Source organism: Pseudopodoces humilis, chromosome 2, assembly GCF_049639895.1.
Source record: "Pseudopodoces humilis isolate 2021_Gansu_Grassland_sample_001 chromosome 2, ASM4963989v1, whole genome shotgun sequence".
Classification (NCBI taxonomy): domain Eukaryota; kingdom Metazoa; phylum Chordata; class Aves; order Passeriformes; family Paridae; genus Pseudopodoces; species Pseudopodoces humilis.
Window position 1 is genome coordinate 71593422 of NC_142201.1, and position 16030 is coordinate 71609451.

Below are 16030 nucleotides of genomic sequence, written 5' to 3' on the forward strand. Positions count from 1 at the left end.
ACATCAGGTAGGAAAACAGCAGCTTTGCTGATGCCTTGACATTGTCCCCTGCCCCAAGGCAGGGTGGCAGCCAGAAATGGTCCTCACGAAGTGCCACACACCACCTCTCCAGGAAACACACATTTCAGAGAAAGCAAAACACAGATCATGTTCATGTCTCACTCACACTCACATTCCTGGAATTTGAAAAAGTAGTTGAGTAAGAAATCAAAATTTAGCTTGACCTTATTTTCTTTTTCTGTTTACTTTTTGTGAGCATCTGCAGAAATTGCTCTGCTCAGAAGTGTTTTCAGGACTGACAGTGGTTTGCCTGGGTAAAACCATGCTTCATGAGGGGAGCAGCAGAATCTGGGCATTCATGTCATAGCTCTTCCAAGCTATAAAAAACAAGAGGGCTACTCAGTGGCTCCTGGCCAGTAGCCACCTCTCACATCCTCCTGCCAGCAACAGAGGAAATGGTTGATGGTGTCCTTGAAGGATTTTTCCAAGAACTCTCTTATCTTCAGAGATTTTCTTCTTTCATTTCACACACCAAGCAAAACAAAACTGAACCAAAACAACTACAAATAAAGGCGGGGGGTGGGGGGAAGCACACTGGAGATAGAAAAACATGTCATGAAACAATCAGTAGAAGCTGCAATACCTCATCAGTACCTGGGTCACAGAGAGTTAACAGCATCCTTCCCTACTCAAATTATGCATTTGCAAATGTGTCATGCACGGCTGCTGTATCTTTATTCCATAAAGACAACCAGTTCTTGGGTGAGGAAACAACTTTCCAGATATATGTACTTGGAAACACCAACACACCGATTTCCTGAAAATAAAACTCACCAGACTAAACCCTTTTAAATACATACCTCTTTTCCACATTCACCACACATACAGGAACTACTGACTGAAAAGCTTTGAGCCAGACTACTGGGGAAGCTGTAACATGTGTACGAAGCTCAGAAGGCCTCATCAGAAAGTACATGTTAAACCTGCAGCTTTTAAACTCTGGTAGTTCTTCGAAGTGGACACAGTCAACCTTTTCTGTCCTGTTTCCCTGTGCCACAAACACCATAAAGCAAAAAAACCTTTTTGAGTTTCACATGCTGATTCCAAGTGCTGTGGCTCATGCGCTGAGGCTTTTGGGTTTCAACACTTCAAATTCAAAAGCAGCCAGAGGAGAGCTTTATTTCTCACTTGAAAAATGGGAAATTGCCACACATAACTGAGCCCTTGGGGATAGCAGGCCATACTTACAACCCTCATGAGACATGAAAACGCTGTGGTTCGGCTCTAATCCTAAACAAAGGGGAGCTGAAAAGTCAATGCTTGTAAAACATCATTAACCTTTGGCATTATCATCCAGAGACTCATTTCACCTATGATGGCCAAATACCCTCTTACATCTCAGTAACCTAAATTCCCATTCCACTTAACTCTGCAACATACTCAGTGCTGCATATAATGTGTATTATATAATGCACAAAATGAGTGCAATGAACTGAGAATGGATGAAAATTTAAACACTGAGGATGTTTAAAAAAAATGGAAATTAAAATATTTAACTGCCATTTCTAACAGTAACAGACAAAATGTGAAAGTGGAACAGAAAAAAACACTCCTATATAATAAAAAAGGTCAGCAAAAATGGGTATGGGATAAGTTCCTACCACTACTCATGCCTTTTTCTCTTCCATCTCACACACTGCCTTCCTTGTGGGACTGCAAAGTTTATGGACCATCTCTCCTGTTTCCCCCACCTACTCATATAGCCTCTCATGAGACAGTATCATAGATACTAGGAAAATAAATTTGGCTGCACTGTAGAGTCCCACTGTGAGTACTTTAAAGGTAATTAATATTGTACACGGTGAAATTATTTCACAACCACAACCTTTTGTTCAATGAAAATCAACTGTTGTAATTTATGCTTAGTTCTCTAATTATAGAAAGCTGCATTACTCTCATTGACTGAACACAGCCACAGATAAAAGAGATGACTAACAAAGTAAACTTATTTTTTGAAAAGTGCATGATTTTTTCACTTTTTCTCACACTGAACTACATTTTCCATGTAATATTCTTACTTCTGCTGTCTATCTTTCTCAGTGTCTTAATGCCATTACTTCACCTGGGAATTGTTCAAAACTTGATCTGACAGCAAGGAGATGCAGAACACATGTTGGCACGACTGGAGAAGTTAAGAAAACCCCGCCAGGACTGGAGTGCAGGGCTGTGTGTGGACAGAGTGGTGTAGTCCCCACATTGCATTTCTCAGGTAATTTCTGCCAGAGCTCACAGGGATGCCCCTCCACAGCCAGGCTGCCACTTCACACCCTCTTAAGGAGGAAAGTGAGGGCAGGTTTCTTAGACACATCACTACCTGAAAGCTGTGTGCCTCTGTGTAGAACAGAGCCTTATATTTTGTCCTGCACAGCATATAATTCCTTGACATCAACCTTAGTCTACTCCAGCTGCTGACAGTTCTGCCAAAGGAGGAAAAAAAAAAAAAAAGGATTTGCCCTGAACTCCTAATTATTATAAAATTGCATATCTTTATTTTTTCAGAACTAATTTTATTGCATTTCGCATCACCATTCAAATTTAGGAATAAAATGCATACATCAAACCATGATGCAGACTTGACTGCAATATCTCTGCAGTTTACAACGTTCAATCTGAACACATGAACCACTCAAAAAACATTATTGCTGATGATGGAATAGCTCCATCTTCTGGAATAAAAGTTATTTTCTTGACAACCATCTTTGTATTTCCAACATGGATCTATATGCAAAAATGTCTATTTCAAAACCCAACTTAGATATTTTTACTGATGGCAGATGAATCTTGGGTAGAAAATTGAAGGAATTTACAACAATAATGTGGTTTCTGATGAAATTTAAGCATTAATTATTCCTCCTGGTGCTGAAAATGTCTACAGATTGTTCAACCTGCCATACTAAAGACTGACCTTACTATTTAAGAAATAGCTGTAAACTTATTTTGAGAACAAGAATTTAAAATCCTTGCTTAACACAAAACACTCAATACATATACTTAACTTTCAGCTTTATATTAAAGGTTTGCAGTTCTACAATAATATGCTTGTGATTAAGCACTGTTACAATCAGGGAACAACTGAAGCCTCTGCTGAAGTCCCCAAAGTCTGAAATACAGAGAAGGGGCTGCAAGAGATCCTTACTGCTATTTATCAAAACACTTCAAGTTATGTTTAAACTAAATATTTCAAAATTCATTTTATGCAGGTAATTAGTAATGAACCCCATATTTAAATTTAACTTATGGTCAAGTCAGGTGTTAAAACAGCTGGAGAGACCAGAACAAAACAATGACTACAATTCCTGATTTCAACCCTTTTATGTATCATGGGCATATTCTATGGCTGCTGTTTGAAAAAAACAAGTGTCAATGAACTAAGTTCTTAAGTATTCACTCACAAAGGGAAAGGTGCATTGAAGCTGTTGGTGATCTACTCACTGGTGCTGTGTTGTACTTCTTGATTTCATAGGGAGGGTAATGCAACCAGAAAGAAATGAAAAATTAAACCTGTACATTTCCATCTCCATTTGGAATAGTGGTATATCTAAAATTAATACATACTCACACACACCAGAATAGCAGAAATTTAAATAAACTTGTTTAACAAAACAAAGCAACTGAAGCTTTATTTATCTATATAGAAAGATGCATCCTTATGTGCATTCTTTTAAGCTAAGGAAAATGAAAAAGCCATGCAGCCCTTGCAAGAAATAAATCCTCAGGTGGTAAGATATATATACATAGAAAATTTCTCCTTTAGCAGATGAATCCTCTCAACAGATAGTTAATGCCATTTAGGAAAGACTTAAGTTTATGAGTACTTTATATAGTAGAATATTCTACTACAATTTTTCAGTACAATAGCAAAACCATTGCTTGAACCACCATATTGTTTGCATCAGTTAAATAAGAGCAAGTAACAAAACTTGAGCAGTTAAACATGTTTCTGGAAATCAGACTACTTAAGTAAAGTAAGCACAAGGAAAAGATATAGAGCAAAGGAAAGGATTTTTTTCTTCGAAAAAAATTATCTTTCAGCTTGTTGCAACTTCACATCTCATATGGCTTTTGAATGGAGGCATTAGTTAAAAGAATATTCCCACCCATAGTCAAGTATTGACTGTATTTAAATACAGCAATGCAAGGACAAACAGAAGTTAAAAATTTAGCATACCATATTACTTCATGTAATATGGCATAGAACCCCTTTCTATAAGGCTACAAAGGACAAATTTACATTAATATGAGGTACTGGCATTAATGATTGGAAAAGTAAAGATGAAAAAAGGATTATTCAGCATTGTCATCAGACATCTCTTTTTTTTTCCCTTTTTCTTTTTTTTTCCTTTTTTATTTTTTTGAGGGGCTTTTGGTTTTTTTAAGTTTTCTTTTTTACAAAATACGTGTCTTGATGACCACATGCTCTAAGCTTATATTCATTTATTTTTACATATATATTTTATTTGTAGGGGCAATTGAGAGAGTCACAAATAACGAAAGGACACTAAGGTTTTAATAAGGGCAACAAAAAATTGTTTTCACCAGAATAGATTCACATTACAGTACACCAATATTGACAGCATTCTCTTTTGTCTATTTTTGGTACATAAGATGGAATCTCTCTACATAACCTTATAAGGCTTCAGTAACTAAAAAGTAAAAAACCTATTAGTTTACAATTCATTTAAAAATTTTGAAAGACACAGCAAGTTCTAAACTTTAGTAGTGCTACCCATACACAACCATCCGGTTCAAGAAGTCATTAAAAGAGCCTCCTCCAAGGGAGCATCCAACAGCAGAGTTGTGCAACATGGATGTATCTTACTACAAGGGGAAAAAAAATTACACATGGCACATTCTCATTTATATTTTGCAATGTAAAAAGTTACAAACATACCTAGTCAAATAAATAATAAAAAAAGAATCTGAAATGTGTTTGTTATGTATCCTAAAACCATTACGCAGAATAATGGAGAATTTCACTCACAAACTATTTACATGGTAATACCCGGGTGAGGGTACACACTGCTACAAAACTCATAAAACGAAGGGTAAACTTGAAATGTTTTCCATAGTAAAGGTCTAGCAGCATGACTATATCTAATGCTGTTTGTTTTCTTGACAGTTTTTGGAAGTTTGTTTTAATCTATGTCTTCATCCAGTTCATAATTGTCTTTATCATAAATATCTTTTACTAAAAGAACCCGTACGAGCATATTTTCCAAAGTGTTGCGGTCCAGTGAAGTGGCAGTGTACCAGATGGGGCTCTCTGCAGACACAGAGCACTCTGGCTGCAGATAGAACATGTCTGTCCTCTGATTCAGATTCTGTGGGCTACAAGGAAGAAAACACAGGGGGTTAGAAACACAGCCTCACAGGACGAAATGGTACATTAGCAGCTCCGAAATCCTGCACAAAAAAATTTCTAACTGTAGCTAGGCAAGTTACAAAAAAACCCCCAAAAACCCACAAAAACAAACAAACAAACAAACAAAACAACCACAAAAAAACCCAAAACGAAAAGAATAATGTGGAGAAATGTGGTCTTGTTGCTAGAAGGAGACATGCCAGGCCTGGCCCAAACCCAGCCAGTCCCACATGCTCAGAGTCCCAGATGTCTGGGACTAAGAAAGCATGCAAGAGACCACAGACTCTTCAAAAATCTTCAGATCCAGGTCTTGCTAAAGGAAGTACTTTCCATGATTTGCAAAGAGGCCCAACACTAATTACAACACCAATTACATCAATAATTGCTCACACAATCATTGGCTGACATGCCTACCTCTGAATGTAGAGCCTGGGGTTCCCTTGAAAAGTCAAGGATGGTAGTTCTGAGATGCACAGAAATGTAAGCAGCTAAAATCCCTCCTCCTGCTATTTTATTTAAAAGGTTGGTTGTTATAAATCTTAATCCCTTAATTCCTTACTCGCTATGTTATGGAGTTAGATGCAGCTCAGAAACATCCTCTAAGAAACTAGAGAAGACTTCTTTCAGGAAATTCTAGCAGTTCATCCATTTAGGCAAGTCTCAGAAGAGAATTATCAATTCTGGATGAGCAAGTGATCACTCAAGCTTCCTCCTTCACAAATACTGCAGACTTCAGAAGTCAACTCTATTTCATCTTTCTTCAGTAAAAATAAGGATTTTTACCAGCTCACCTTTCCAAATTGGTTAGTAAGATTTCACGTGTTGCTCTTCACCTGCTGGGGTGATTGTTGGAATTGTTTTGATCTCATGTAAATCAAACTAAGAGTCAGATAAGTAAGATATGGTTGTTTTAAATAGTCTAATAATTTAAATATTTTAACCTCCTCCCTACTTTGTAGGAACAAGCAAGCACAGAATCACAGAATTAATTAAGTTGGAAAAGACCTCTGGGATCACTGAGTCCAACCTGTGGCCCAACACCCCCATGCCAACCAGACCACAGCACTGAGTGTCTTGTCCAGTCTGAAAACACCTCCAGGGATGGCTACTCCACCACCTCCATGGGCAGCCCATTTCAATGTCTTATCACCCCTCCTATGGAGAAATTCTTCCCTAATGTCCAACCTAAACCCCCATCTGCAGTTTGAGACTATAATGAGACAATAATAAAGTATTCCATAGCTGTGAATGAAAGCATCCTGAAATTTCTGCTACAGCTGTCCACTGGTTGCCAAGTATATTTCAAACAGCTGGCATTACCTAGAATTTTACAATAGTTTTTACAGTGTTAAGTATTCCATTAAAATTATTTCAACAAAGTTAGAAGCAGAACCAGGAGAAAGAGTGTGCTCCTTTAGTTAACAATGGTGACTAAAATCTGCAAGACAGCATGGCTTGAACCTACATCATAACTAATGCTCCAAATAGGTTTAAGAGCATTCTTTTCCCCAAAGTTGAGATGTTTCTCCTAAAGAAAAAAACTTATGTGGCGTCTCCCCCAGTGACTGTGTAACTCAGTCCAAAAATCCAACTTAGACTTTTTTATGACAAATCCTCTCCAAATCATGAAAGCAGAGAAAGTGAAGGGAGAATCTCCCTGCAATGACTAGGATCAACTGAGTTTATGAAAAACAGGTGGTTGCATTAACAGGCCACAAGCTACTCTTTACTTGTTTCTCTCTTTAACACCACATGCTCGTACTTCTGGTGATGCTGTGTGTGAGCTCTTCACCTTTAAGACTATGATGCTGTTTCGTAACACACGCTGAGTCTCATACTTAATTTATTGTGTTGTATATACAAGGTGATTTTACTTCTTTGGTATCACTTGCCCACATTTCCCTTAGAGTTACAAAAAATCTACATTAAAATCAGTCACTTGAATGGCTGTTACAATTAAGGAAAAGTACTTTCCAAGAAATCTTGTTTTCAAGCTTCCAAACTATTTGGGTAGTAAATTAATTTTTTTAAGAGTTGCCTAAGCTTTTTTTTTTTTATGTAATAATATCTGCTTCCTTTCTTCCTGCACAATTAATTGTGGAGATTGGAAAGAAACAAGTTATTTCTAAATAGTGGGCTACTGCCAGTAGTAGTTTTCCTACTACAAAATATTTTAAACATGCTTCCACAGTGGGTACCTCAAAAGTATCTACATTTCAGATGCCTGGTAACTTATAATGAAGCAGATCCATTGTCTTAATTCCCAATTGTGAAGAGATGGGGACCTCACAAATAAAACCCTCAGCAGCAAAACCCACCAGATCCCTTGCTGGCAATTCTCTGCAGAGATGCTTGGTATTCCCAAGTAAGGAAATTGAATTGTATCGTCATTCCCAGATGGAGCCCTTGACAGTTAGCACTGAAGTACTCCACTGCTCCCACACTTTATGCACATCTTGTCCAGATACAGAACTGGAGATTTCAATACTTTCATTTAGATATTTTTCAGAAGATTTCAATCCGTTCCCTTTGCTTGAGCACATTTCATGTTGCATCAAAACAGTTCCTTTCTGGACCTGGCTTACTCTAGACTCCGTGTTACCCTGTATCACACTTACCTTTTAGACAGATAGCATTCAAACATTTTCACAGGGCATCTAGCTGGATCAGATGTGTTTTCAATCTGTTCAAATACTGGCACATCATCTTCATGTTTCCTTTTTCCAGTAGCAATTTTATCTTTAAGAAGAAAATAAACAACATCTAAGCTATAACTTGAAGTTATTTTACATTTTTCAGTAAAATTCCCCATAAGCAGCCCACCAAGTACCACATGGCAGTCACCACAACTGTGCAAACCTGCAAACTGGAAATGCCACCCACAGCAAAATCACAGCATTTCACAAGGAAACTAGTGGGCTCAAATTAACTCGGAGACCCTGCAGTCCCCATGGACCACACTTTCCAATTAGAGTTTTGAGAGCTGAGAGCTGCTAGATTTTGTATGCAAAGGCAGAGCTCTGGCTCCTGGCCAGGTCCCAGATGTCCCTCATCAGTGCCATGTGGATGTTCCTACAACACTAATTTTGAACTGCCATAGTACCTTCATTATCTGCTCTGCACAGGGAAGACACTTGATATCGAAGACAAGCTTTGCTTTCCATTGTTAGAGGATTTTTCTTCCACTGTCTAAAAACAGTGCCAAAAGAAAGTCTTAAGTGCTGCTCCACTGTTTTCAGGCCAAAATATTTAGTGTTAAAGTAGAACAGAGTATTCAAAAGAGCAACAGGTGAATGCGATCCTAGCTGTTTAATCCTCCAAAGATAATCTTCTTCAACTCGAGAGAATATTGATCCTTGGAAAAAAAAGAATAGTAGAGAAAATGCACTGGATTAGCCCATAAACTGTCGAGGTGCAAAAAAAAAAAAAAAATTAATGAGAAAAATGAGAAATGAGAAAATGATCATGACAGAAGCCACTGATGAACTTTATTTGTATGTTCATGCTCCCCAAACCCATGTGTTAAAGACACTCACTGAGACTGTCAATGGGAAATATCAGTACAGGCAATTTCAGAGAGCATACGTTTCTGTTTAATTAAAACAGCATTGCTGACATGCAGCTCTTTCATGCTATTTCATAGAAATTATCATCCAATGGAGTAACCTTAATTCCATCATAAAAGGAATCTTTTTGAGTTCATTTTATTCTGCTCAGGTTAAGGCCTCCAAATATCCTACCTTCTTCTTTCTTATTACTAATGGGTATCTCACTTGGAAAGCACTCCTGGACCATAGCAGGATATAGAAAGGCCCAGCACAGAGGCTCCCTGGGCAGTACTGAGAGAAGCCAACATTGAGAAGAGAAAGGAAAGGGTCTGGCAAGGACAAGCCCTTACTCAAGAAAGGATTGTAAGAAAGATGGAAGAACATTTGATTCTGCAGTTCAGCACCAACATTGGTCTGCTAGGAAAAATTTGCTTTCTCCATGAATTGATGATCCCTCTGAGCAGAAGACTGCCAGTAAAATTCAGGTGAGAAATTCTAAAATACATCACTTGTTAGCCCAACCTACATAATGTGCAATGCCTGTCTCCTTCCATCTGGGAAAAAAAAGGGGCAAAAAGAATAAGTTCAGCTCAGGTAAAAACTACCGGTCAAAGAGCTTTTTTTAACTTTCTCTCCTAAAGATGGATAGTCAATTTTAACAGACAGTGGCAAAAACAACTCTTGTAGCATGGATTAGCCAAAACCAAGACAAATAAAAACAGGCAGTTTTAAACTAAATCTTAGAAGACATCTCTGTAATTCTTCATCAACTACTACTGCAATGCGTAACATGTATATATACATACATACACACACACACACACACACACACACACATACATATATATATATATATATATGCATGCTTAAGAATACATAACTATTAAGAGATGAAAAACATACATGACCAAAAAGAAAATTACCATCTGGAAGTATGCTTGGTTGCCAACTTCGAAGGATTTTATTTAATTCCTGTTCAAACGTCTGGTAGATTGGATCAATAAATATGTTGTCTTTTCGATTACTTCTATATAAATACTACAGAAAAGAGAGAGATACAGTATTTACAATTCCAGATTAGAACAACTCCTGTGCTACAGGTTTCTTTTTTTTTTTTAATTGTGTAAGCATTGTACTGAAAAAAAAGTATCTAAAAATAAAGCTATACTTTCCAATATATAGCAGGTAACAGTTACTTCCAATATAATTGTATGTTGTAAATTTCTAACTGGATATGAATCATAGTTTAATTACAACTAACATTTTTCTCTAATATTTCTTGTGTGCAACATTGTATCTGTGAATGGGGAGCCATTAAAAAAACCTCAAACCACAAAAAACTAATTTATCTTTTCCTCCACCTAGGCCTTCAAAAAAAAAAACCAAAACCAATGCACATGTAGCAAGAGTCTGCCCTTTTAAATATGAACTCCAGACAGTGACAAAACCATCATTAATACAAAAATGGGAGAAAAAATCCCACTCATATATTTGTAATAATAATAATATACAGTGCAAGAAAGATGATAGGATGGTGAAGGTGCTGGCCTATTCTGCAACCTAATCATCTCACCCCTCTTGACCTTACAGACAGAAATTCTTCTGAACCTTTACCAAGAATTAATGGCTGAGGACTACTCTTTGATATTATCCTCCCTGGAGACATTTCTAAGAAAGGAAGGATTGGCTTCATAAATTTTCCACTTCAGCGTTATCTTTGCAAGAACACGCCTGTTAGCGAATACAATAAAAGTGACAGACAAAAACCACTTGCTTCTGGAAATGGCATCTAATTCTGTACCCATGCTTGAAATCACACTGAACACAGCACTCACTTATAAAAGGTGGTCACAGTTCAGTACATCCTGGCTTCCTTATCTTTGCACTTTATTTTATAATAAGGGAATATGAATGAATACACTTCCTACAGGTTTCCAGCAACATTTTCATTTAGATAACAATTTATAAGTTTAACTAGTTCCTCAAAGCACAATATTCCCCCACATATACTTGTTTCTACATACACCAGTTTTGATTTTATACAGCAATTCTAAGTCAGATAATACAGCTTACTATAAGCTTCATGGTGTTCGCCCCTCCATTCCCTGGCACATTTTTCCACTGTGTATTTTTCTCTGGTTCGCATTAAACACTCACACTGAACACTGACAGTGAAAATGAAGACCGAGAACTTGTTCAAAACCAGTCCACACATAAGCCTGTGAGAACTCAACTAAAAATACTTCTTCCTGATTCACAGTAAGTGTTGACTAAACCCTGGCATCCCCAGTAGAAGTCTGAAGCTCCCTAGACCACCAGCACCGCAGAGTCTGTAGAAGGATGACGTTGTGTTGCAGGGCAGACTCCAACCTGTCATCCAAACCTGCAAATCTTCATTCCCAAACTACAATGCCATGCTCTGCTGCTCCATAAACCCTACAGGGGCAGGATGAGCACAAGGCATTCCCACCTGAGATGAACTCTACTGTGCAGCGCACAGGAAGGAACTGGATGTGTCCCTGAATCCCACAGTGGAGGAGAACAGGCTGCATCGCTGCCCACAGCGATTTTGTCTGACCTTCAGACAAACGTCTGCCAAACTCCATCAGCCTGCCCAAACAATCTCATTACCAGACATAAAAAAACCAAGGAAAATCCTCAAACCAGATCCCAATAATACTAATTTAAGAATGAAGGCCATGATGCAACAAAGGAGCACTCACTGCAGGCTAACATCTTCCTTTAGATGAACCCTCTCCACCAGACGCCTGCCTGACCATGCAGCAGTCTTTATTTCTAAGTGTGACAGTCTTCAGGATCACCACTTCAGAGTTACCAAAACCATTATTGAACCACTTTTGTCTGAAAGCAGAACAATTACAGCTGCAAATAAACCTGAACTGAGAAACCGCACCCTCAAACTCAGGGACCAGTTTCCTGGAACAGATTTTACAGTGCTTCCTTTAGGAAAAAGTTATTTTACAAAATTTAAAAAAAAAAACAAACCACCAAGAAAACAACCAGCTGAGGACTTGCAGACTCCTGGGCTCAAACCACATTCTCTCCATGAGGAAAAGCTCCAACCTGCATGTGTATTTAGCCACAATGAGTGCAGTAACGCTGGTGGAAGGGGAATATACTTTTTTACTAGCCTATGGTTTCTACATTCTCTTCCTTTGAAGAGAAACTTACTGTAAGATAGAAAAATATTGATGATCCTTGGCCCAACTGTATCCTTAAATGGCATAATTTATTCTCCTCTGACCTTTCATGCAGTAGCAGACAATTTATTCTCTTTCAGGGTCGCAAACGACTAAGCAAATTCTAGAAGGCAATGCAATTTTATTGCACATTGTGACAACTACATTGCATTTAAGCTTGCTTAAACATGTTTCTTCAGAAGGGTGCTACACCCCCAAATATTTGCCATTAGCACACAGATGATGGCTGCAGCCCTTCACAGGTCATGTTTCTGTCCCTCACTTGCTGCCTGCCTTTGTGAAATGCAAATTCATCAGAACACAGCAGATCTTCCTACCAGTCTAGCCAACAAACCAGGCCTGTTCACATTGCCTGAATTAAATACTGGACACTAAGTATAAGCAGTAAAATTACAGTAAAATGACCACATGTTGCTCCACTAATGTTCCAGCACTGTGTATGTGTACTAGGCCTCATGATAACTGTGGTTGCCATATAAATTATGCTTCTGAAGAGCTGAAAAAAAGATGTTTTATACGTAACTAGCTTTCATGACTGACAAAATAGACCATGTCAAAGGTACAAAGAGAAAGATTAAAACAAATATTATTTGGGTTCCATTTTATAAACACATACTTCCCTCTGTGTACTGTTTATCTACTTAACATGAGCATTTTCAATTCAACAGAAAGGTACAGAGAGACAGTGTATCATGCAAGTGCAGAAGCAGAAAGCTAGCTGAATTTGAAACACGCCTTGTAGCAATATTGACTAAAAAGCCACTGACTAAAATCAATGTTTGCTTCTCAAGTTTCAATGATGAGGCAAAGATAGCAACTAACTTCATTTTTGCACACATGCAACACAGGAAAATTACTATTTCACTATTTATTTTTAAAATATTTCAATTAAAAAAATTTGTTACTTGATTCAAGTCCTCTGCCTAAGCAGAACCGCAAACACTGTGAGCAGCTTTCCACATCATACACATATTTTATTGCCTTTTAACTTGAATGAAATTTTCTGTGCTCTCAGCTCTGAATACTGCTTATTTTACCTATGTTTTGCCTTGTGTAGCAAAAATTAAGACAGCCTTGCCTGCTTAAAAGATAAGCTGTGGAACAGCTTCTCTAGTGAGAGGTTATTGCCTTCAGATACTTTTCATCTAACCTCCTTCCTATCTTACTGTGTGTAAGACAGTCAATATAGCAGTTTCCTGCACTCTATCCTACCTGTCCACAGTCTGCAATACTCAGTAAATTAGATCCTCCCCAAAAGACACATAATTGAGGTTGTTTCCTCTATATGCTAAGGAACTGAATTAGCAAAACGCGTAGAGATCGTGCCTTGTTTCATTCTGTTTTTACACTGAACGTCTTTAGCAAACAAAATGAAGCAGAGCATTTGGAAAGACTGTAGTTTTTGACTGGGTTAATTACTTGCTTTAACCCAGCAAGAAACTTACAATTATTACAATATACCAATTTGTGTCTGAGTTTCCAGGATGGGTCTGCAAGCTCATTTCCTACACAGACAGCTTTCTACAATGTGATTACACAGCAGTCTGATGACAGCCATGTATTGAGAGTAGCTCCTAGCCAGTAAATCCATGTTGTCTCCACTCTTCTACTGAAATGGGTTACAGTCAAATCAGCAGCTCCATTTCCCATCTCTACAGCCTCTACTAACCTCCTGAATTCCAAGACACAGATAATAGATGCTGTCAGGTGCATAGTTCTCTCCATTAGGCCTTCGAATTTCATTGACAAAATGTGTCAACCCATAGTTTAACTCAGCTGAAGTATGTGATAATAGATCTTCCTTTAATTTCACAGACTTTACTGTAAAATAGAGAAGAAATGCTACATTATACAACAGAATTGTCACACAGTGAAGGTGGGATGGGGTATTTTTTGACTGGAAACTGGCTTGATATCCTCTCCATTAACCAATGAATGAGACTAAAATGTACTAAGCAGTTAAAATGTTAAGTCTGTATTAAAACAATCAAGGCTCCCATGGTAAAGTCTAGTTAACCAAACGCAGTAACACCTGCTAACAAATGTACTGTCATGCACAGCTCAGGATGACACAGAGGCAGCCCAAGATGCTGAAGTGAAGCCAGTGGTGTACAGGGACACCTTCAAGGAAAATGGCGGTTTCCAAAGATCCAAGAACACAACACAAGGGCGCTGAGACACGTGTGGGAGCTGAAGAACAGCAGGAGTAGCAGCAATTCCCCTTTTCCCTCACAGTACAAATGTGTACAGAGAGGAGAGCTGCAGGAAGAGCAGAACGGCTCCAGGGGATCAAAGGCCACCTTGTGCCAGAGCTCCACAGCCAGGTGATGCCAGCCTCAGAGGAAGATCTCCTCACAGGACAAAGAGTAGGAGGGTGTCCCTCCTTTGCCATTTAGAAGCCCAGAAATGGTGTGAACTCTGAAGTGAGTTAGAATATGAGGAAAAACAGGTTGCAAATAAAAAATCAAAATGGTCACAGAAAATCAGAATAGCCAAGAAGGTGCTGTCCTAGCTTTCATCAGAAGTGTGAGACCCAGAATTTTGAACCAAACAGGAAAAAAGAGGAAAAAAAAGAGTTTGGCAACTCTGTAGTAAAATAATCTCAGTCAAGAGATCTCAGTCAACATTAAGGACATGAGAAAAATTCTATCAAAAATTCCAGCTGAGAATCACACAAGGATGCCAATTTTCCCTGGCAGGTCAGAATCTGGATGCCAGATTTTTGGAAATACTTACTTGATTTGAGTTCCTCTAACTCTGGAAGCTCCTCATCTAAATACCGAGACTTTACCCAGTGCTTCCACGCATTTACCCCGTAGGCGTATTTGAACGGAAAGCTGCACTCGGAGTTTTCAGAGCTGTCATCGTGCGACTGGTACTCAGACACGGCTTTTCTCTTCACGCCCTGCCATGGGAACACAGAGGTCAACACCACCAGCACTCACACCAGCAGGGACACAGAACCTGGCACAGCCAGCTGCAGGCCCAAGTGCACACTGAACCTCAGTGCACCCCCAGAAAATCAGCGTGTTAACACACGGGGAATTAAAGATGCGACAGATCTGTGTCACTCTGGCAACTCATAGGCTCAAACGAACCCACCAATGGAAAAGCCAGCACTGGTTCCAGATTACAGCATGCCCAGCAGTGGATATGTGGATAATGTCCAGAGGACAATAGCAAAAGCTTAGACTCCAGATTTGATACTAGAAAGACCCATCTATTATTAGAAAGCTTTAGTAGAAGTTGGCTGGTTCTTCGAAAGCTGCAGTATCTACTGCAGTTATTGGAACAAAACCATTTCAGCTTTGTGCCAGGAATAGGAAACTATTTCTTGGTAGTGTACTTCTAAATAAAAGATTATGGCTAATTTGTATCCAATGTCTAAACTAAGACTGACTAAAAATAAAATCTGGGAAAATTACAAGCAAATAAAAAAATTTTTCAACTCTTTTATAAAGGAAATGCTGTGGCTCACATTCAAAACCATGGTAGTGCCAATGTTTTTCCATCTTACCATCAAATTAAATCAAGACACCTTTGTTCAAAGTAGAATTTAAAAGCATTGCTAAGAATACAGTAGGTATATACAGAGTGGTACATTTCATCAACTGTTCTGCCACTCTGAAGCAAAAACAGGACCAGAATTTACAAATCACACTCTTATCAAATCCAACAATTATCTGCAACAAACATACCACTGAAATAATTTTATTACTTGAAATGTATAACTTATGTCATAAAGATAGGATATCAGGTATGAGTAGACAGTAACATGCTGAAAATCAGTATGAGAACGAAAAAAAACCCCGGATATTATTTTCTACATACATTTTATG

The 16030-nt window shown here is 38.3% G+C and overlaps 1 protein-coding gene across 10 annotated transcripts in view; it reads right to left on the minus strand.

The window, feature by feature from the left end:
- Nucleotides 1–3630: 3630 nt before the first annotated feature.
- ZMYM2 (zinc finger MYM-type containing 2) overlaps nucleotides 3631–16030 on the minus strand; it is an 87354-nt gene continuing 74954 nt past the window's right edge. For all 10 annotated transcript variants that reach the window (XM_088050970.1, XM_088050969.1, XM_088050964.1 and 7 more), the window contains 6 exons: nucleotides 14928–15096; nucleotides 13861–14012; nucleotides 9894–10008; nucleotides 8526–8777; nucleotides 8041–8161; nucleotides 3631–5388 (listed from right to left, as the gene is read on the minus strand). In XM_088050970.1, coding sequence (XP_087907096.1) covers nucleotides 5196–5388; nucleotides 8041–8161; nucleotides 8526–8777; nucleotides 9894–10008; nucleotides 13861–14012; nucleotides 14928–15096 — 1002 coding nt within the window. In that variant the 3' untranslated portion in view covers nucleotides 3631–5195. The remainder of the gene's footprint in view (nucleotides 5389–8040; nucleotides 8162–8525; nucleotides 8778–9893; nucleotides 10009–13860; nucleotides 14013–14927; nucleotides 15097–16030) is intronic.